This window comes from Primulina tabacum, chromosome 6, assembly GCF_025594145.1.
Source record: "Primulina tabacum isolate GXHZ01 chromosome 6, ASM2559414v2, whole genome shotgun sequence".
In the NCBI taxonomy this organism is placed as follows: Eukaryota; Viridiplantae; Streptophyta; class Magnoliopsida; order Lamiales; family Gesneriaceae; genus Primulina; species Primulina tabacum.
Window position 1 is genome coordinate 24044040 of NC_134555.1, and position 5392 is coordinate 24049431.

The window sequence follows — 5392 nt, forward strand, 5'->3', positions numbered from 1 at the left end:
AAGCTACAATATTTTCGAACACGAGCTCGAGTAACTCGATATTTTCACGAGTCGAGTTCGAACTTGAAATTAAATACTTGATCAGTTCAAGTTGAGCTCGAGCTTACAAGATTTAAATCGAGTCAAACTCGAGTATTCATTCTACCTAAAACCAAATTTTCTTAAAACCTTTATTTTTTATTTACGTCCCGCCAATTCGAATGCGAAACCATAACTGTCCTAGTGATTAAAACTAATATCTACATCAAATCTCTATAAAAATATTTACTAGATGTTTTTTAACCTTGCAAATATACTTGAAGAAAACAATAAAATGATTTGTATAATAAGGATTCATGGAATATTTAAATAGAAGGATTTATAAACTTCATCTAATAAATAATCTCATATTTCATACAAAATGAAACATATCTTTTTACTCGCATCAGCTGAAGAACCAAAAAAAAAAACGTATCACCTTGTCAGACAGAAGCCTCACCTTCCAAAACTTCTACAGGAGCAATACCCGAACTTCGTCTCAATTTCCAGAATTTGTTAATGATAAACCATCTCAACTTTCCACTCTGAATCCATAGATGAATGAAGTGAATACAAATCATTTTAAAGTTAAACTGAATGTTGTCCCTCGTCTATACTACATGCTACAGAGTCAACATCTGTATACAATGCTGCAGCTCTCAGTAATGCTGTCACTACTCGCTTTGCACTTGTCGCGCCGGTCAAATTTTCAGTGACAATGTTAGAACGAGTCAGCGAAGCTTGAACTTGAAGTATTTACAGAATCAGAAATCTTGTCTACCAAAACACGGTTTCATCCAATATTTGAGGCCTCTTTAAAGGTGAAACCCAGTTCTGAGAAGCCAACTTCTATACTGCCATTGAAACCATATCTTGAAGCTGCTGATAATCCAAGATAGTTACTTTAACCAACGGAACCCTTAGCTCTTCGGTACGTGTGCTTCAACAGTTGAAGAATTAAGATCTTCTCGAGATTGAGATCTTCTACTCTGGAGATGCATTTGACTTCTGTGGGAAATACGGTACGAACTGAGGTTATTGTTGTCAAATTGCATCTGTCCTAAGCTGCCTGACGAATAACTATGTGCAACACTACTAGATGAAGAATACAAGGACGATTCGGGGAACTGCATGGTTGCACCACCAAAACCAAGTCCATTATCGAATGGTCTTTTCTGTGTACTTGCAGATGTTGGACTTAGGGATGTCTTAAACCTTCCGTCTCCTGAAAACACAACAATAGATCTTAGACTGATGATGTATATACGTCTTCTCTAAATACAAATACGAGAATTGTCTAAAACAAATTGATAAAAGCAAATTTAATCTTGGAGACTTTCTAAGCCTGTGCTTGGTTGTATTTCCCATTATTCAGATATGGAAAACAAGTTTACTTCCCATTTTCAAATTATTTCATTATAGTACATTTTAATGCATCAGTATTTTTAAATTTAACCTTTTATCAATCCCAAAAATATTTTCTTTATATTTTAGCCAATAAGCTATTATTTCTAAATTTTAATACACTCGAGTACTATCAAAATATTGATTAACCCAAATATATTCAATTAAATTTTAACATGCCGTCAATTTTTAATAGACCCAATTTTCCAGATATACCATAACATCTAAAGTAGAAAATGTATCCTCTACACAACAAGAACCATATCTAAATATACCTAAGATTTTTCCATTTTGGCTGGCATTAGTTCCTACTTGTTCATTCTGAGGCCGCAAATCTATGTTGTGGAAACCCCCGAATGCGAATCACAAAAGAAAATGTAACATCAACTAATACTGATAATAATAAAATGCATATAAAGAAGATTGCTACCTGTATCGATAGGACTCCAGCGCTGAAACCTGAAAGGAGAAGGAATATTGAGAACCGACATGGATGGTACACTATTATGCCTGAAAAGTGGGAGATATGACCTTCGAAAAAATTTGGGCATCCACCAACTGCCCACACAAGCAAGTGCACATAGCAGGATGCACAGGGAAGCAAACAAAATGGCAGAAAAAATATATGGATTCATCTTCACTCGCAACAATCCATAACTAAGAATCTTTCCCCCAATTGGAAATGCCTTCCCAGCTTCATATAAAGCCACCCCAAGTGTCCAAGTAATACTTCCAGAATCGACAATTATATTGCTATCTGTAATGTGCAATCCTTCTCGCACAAGGAGAACGACATAAGGTGCCCTGAAGCAATATTGTTCAATAAAAGGCTGAGGAACAACACTGTTTCTAGCCAAATCCCAAGATTTTTCACAAAATTCACGGCCCTTCTCCAGTACATCGTCGAGAGCAAAATCGGTCTTCAAGTTAAAAAATCGGTAAACCACATAAAAGCCGGACATAGCGTAGAACTGACCAATGGGACGAGGCAGATTACTGGCAAGTGCACATGGTTGCAGCTCACAATCAATTCCTGGACTATGATCTGACCATTCAGACAAATTAACGGCAACTTTAGCCAGTGCACTACATTCCTCCCAGTTTGGAGCTCCAACTAGCTGAACTGGAACTCCAGCCTTTCCTCCTTTACTCAGTTTTTTACCACTGATTGGAGGACTTCCATCCTTTTGGTGAAAAGATGCGCAACGTGAACATAAGTATGGCTCTTTGTAACCAGCCTGCAAACATGGATGCTTAATTTCAAGATTTCCACCAGCCAAATCTTCATTAGTGATCTGCGGAAGTTGATTGAGACGATGAGCAACAGATTTGTCAAATGCATCATTGAGCCCATATCCGGCAAGAGAGTATGCTCTAAGATGATGATTAACAGAGCCAATGCTCAATTTTAGGCTCGTTTCATCATGGTTAACTTGCTCGCCTTCAAATGTAACCTGCAACGATGAGCCACCCAAGTCAAGTGCACCGTATGTTTCCTTAGGAATAGATCCTAAGGAACCAGTGTGATAATTTAAAGCAATCCATCCATAATAAGCTTCCTCCATGCCCGTGATAATTTTAACCCACTCCTTTTTGCACAAAAAATGTGAACTCTCCAGAATCGACCAAGCATTACCAAGGAGCCATTCAGATTCTGAATTTGGCAGCCTGCGAACTCCTGCTGTGGCATAAAGAAAGAGAGAAGTAGTTTTATGTGAATTTTTAGGAATTTGCTTCTCAGCCCATTGGATAAGAGGTTTGATCGCATTGCGCAACCCAGAGATATTATGCACTAATTTGTCAAATCCTGGCTCTGTTTCCATTCTGTCGTAAGCTCGCCCACTCTGGGTCCTCTGTAGACCTTCAGGCAATGATTTTAAAAAAATAGGAAGATTGCCATCTTTTTTGTGATGAACAGATGCCTGATATACAAAAACACGAGTTCCAGTGCTACCACAATCAAGAACAACATAAAATTTGGATTGCCCACTAAACCAAGTTGAGTACAGAAATTGCAGGGCAAATGCAAGACAAGCAAACAGAAATAAAAACAAGAGAACACAGATAACTCGCACCCACTTTTTCTGTCCATATGTAATTCCAGGTGATGCCTTTTCTTTAAGAAAACTTGATCCAAAATTATCTTTTCCAAAGAAAAAACTTTGTTCTGACCCGGGGATAACACCACCACCTTCTAGATCAAGTCGGCTATAAGTAGGCAAATCTTGAAGCGAAGAAGATGGTCTCAAGTTGATCTTTTCTTCTAGGCCGGGAAAATTCGGACCTTGTATAGAACCATGAATAGGCGGTAATCCAGTTTGTTTATATGGAATATTAGACGCTTTTGGGGCTGAAGGATGAGTTGCTACTGGGGAAAATAATTCTGCAAATTTACTGAATACCATGATTACAAAACTTACAAGTGGCCCTGCTATGGCATACAGCCTCCCAATTGATTATCCTTTCACAAGGTACAACACTTAGCAGACTGACGTTCCACATTCATACAATGTGAAGAACTAGGTGAATTGGAAAAAACATGTCCTGCAGATTCAAAATGAAAAGACGAGCAACATTATTTGATGAAGTAAAACTTATCAGATGAATGAATAAGTACGACACATCATGACATTCACCGATGAATGTTGAATGTTTTAGCTTAACCTTAATGTAGCAGAGACATTGGCATAAAACAAACAAGATAGGTTAGGTCGCAATAAATTCTACAAGCATAACTACTAGCTAGATTACTCAACTTAGATTGAAGATCAAACATCTAAAGAATTTGGACCCCGATAAATTGTTAACGCATAGTACTCTACAAAACTTCACTTCCTACCAAATTTATTACTTCAATCAAAAACAGCTTCTCGTTAATCTTTACTGTCTAAAATGAATCCATAAATCCTATGTACTAGTGTCAATCACATTCCAATTTCACCTCAATTCCCATCTCTGCAAGATACAACGATATCACATTCCATATAGCTAATCAAGCATCATCAATCGATTCCGCATACCGAGATCACTTGCATAATAAAGTTCGAAATAAATTTCTGCCCCCCACCCGAATCGTAAAAGCCAAACGAGATCTCAAAATCCGGGATCTTAAAACTCCTCCGCCCACAACAAGATTCGGCAGACATTACCAAAAGAAAAAAGTCACCAAATTGAGAACAATTATGTGGGTAGACAAGATTTTCAACAACCTTCAGATCATGAAAGTGCTCGAACAGAGAGTACAGACTGCAGTGAACCCATCTTTTAGATCAGATTCTTGAAAAATTTAACTAATCGAGCGTAAAAATCAAATCAAAACCCAACAAATGTAGGTCCGAGTCCCCAGTTTAAACCTCCGTGGGGAAAGAGTAATTTGTTGCTTATTTGAGAGTCATCGGATAGTCACTTTCAATTTTATACATTGCAGCCGACGCACGCACATACACGACTTACGACGACGATTTCTGATGTGTGGTTTTTAAAAAACAGTATCTCTCTGTGTATTAATTTACCAATAAATTACTAAACTTATTTTTTCTTAATGATCAATTACCTGAAAACACAAAATGTAGTTAGTCAATTGATAAAATCAATTTTCTTACGATAAATTATCCTCCATCTAATCATGCACCAATCCTCGTATCCAAAAAAAAAAAAAATTGGAAATAAATATAAAATGTTAGAATTATTCTCAAAAACCTCATGTTTCTACACAACAACGAACATGATAAATAATATGCAGAAGCGAATCGAGCGTTACTTCCGGCCATCGAATAATTTGTAAGTTTTCTGTTTTCCTATGATGGAAGTCTTCTAAGCACTCCAATTCTCTATAGATGGTGTATTTTGTTCTTATGATGTGTGTTTAGAGCCCTCAATCACCGCTATTTATAGGCATTTCTCGTATCATCGATAAGCTTATCGGAAGCTCGAGAGTCAAAAGAAGAGACACATGTGTGTCTCAGTTTTT

General features: G+C 37.1%; 1 protein-coding gene across 2 annotated transcripts; it reads right to left on the reverse strand.

Annotated features, from left to right (window-relative positions):
* Positions 1 to 296: 296 nt before the first annotated feature.
* LOC142549197 (putative apyrase 7) lies at positions 297 to 4831 on the reverse strand. Of its 2 annotated transcripts, none has more exons than XM_075658024.1 (3): positions 4632 to 4831; positions 1853 to 3966; positions 297 to 1243 (listed from the first exon to the last, which is right to left on the reverse strand). In XM_075658024.1, the coding sequence occupies exons 2-3, from the start codon at positions 3825 to 3827 to the stop codon at positions 939 to 941; spliced, it is 2280 nt and encodes a 759-aa protein (XP_075514139.1). In that variant the 5' UTR covers positions 3828 to 3966; positions 4632 to 4831; the 3' UTR covers positions 297 to 938. The 2 variants fall into 2 exon arrangements, with proteins under 2 accessions (XP_075514139.1, XP_075514140.1); XM_075658025.1 differs by lacking the exon at positions 4632 to 4831 and adding an exon at positions 4364 to 4622.
* Between the last annotated feature and the right edge of the window lie 561 nt (positions 4832 to 5392).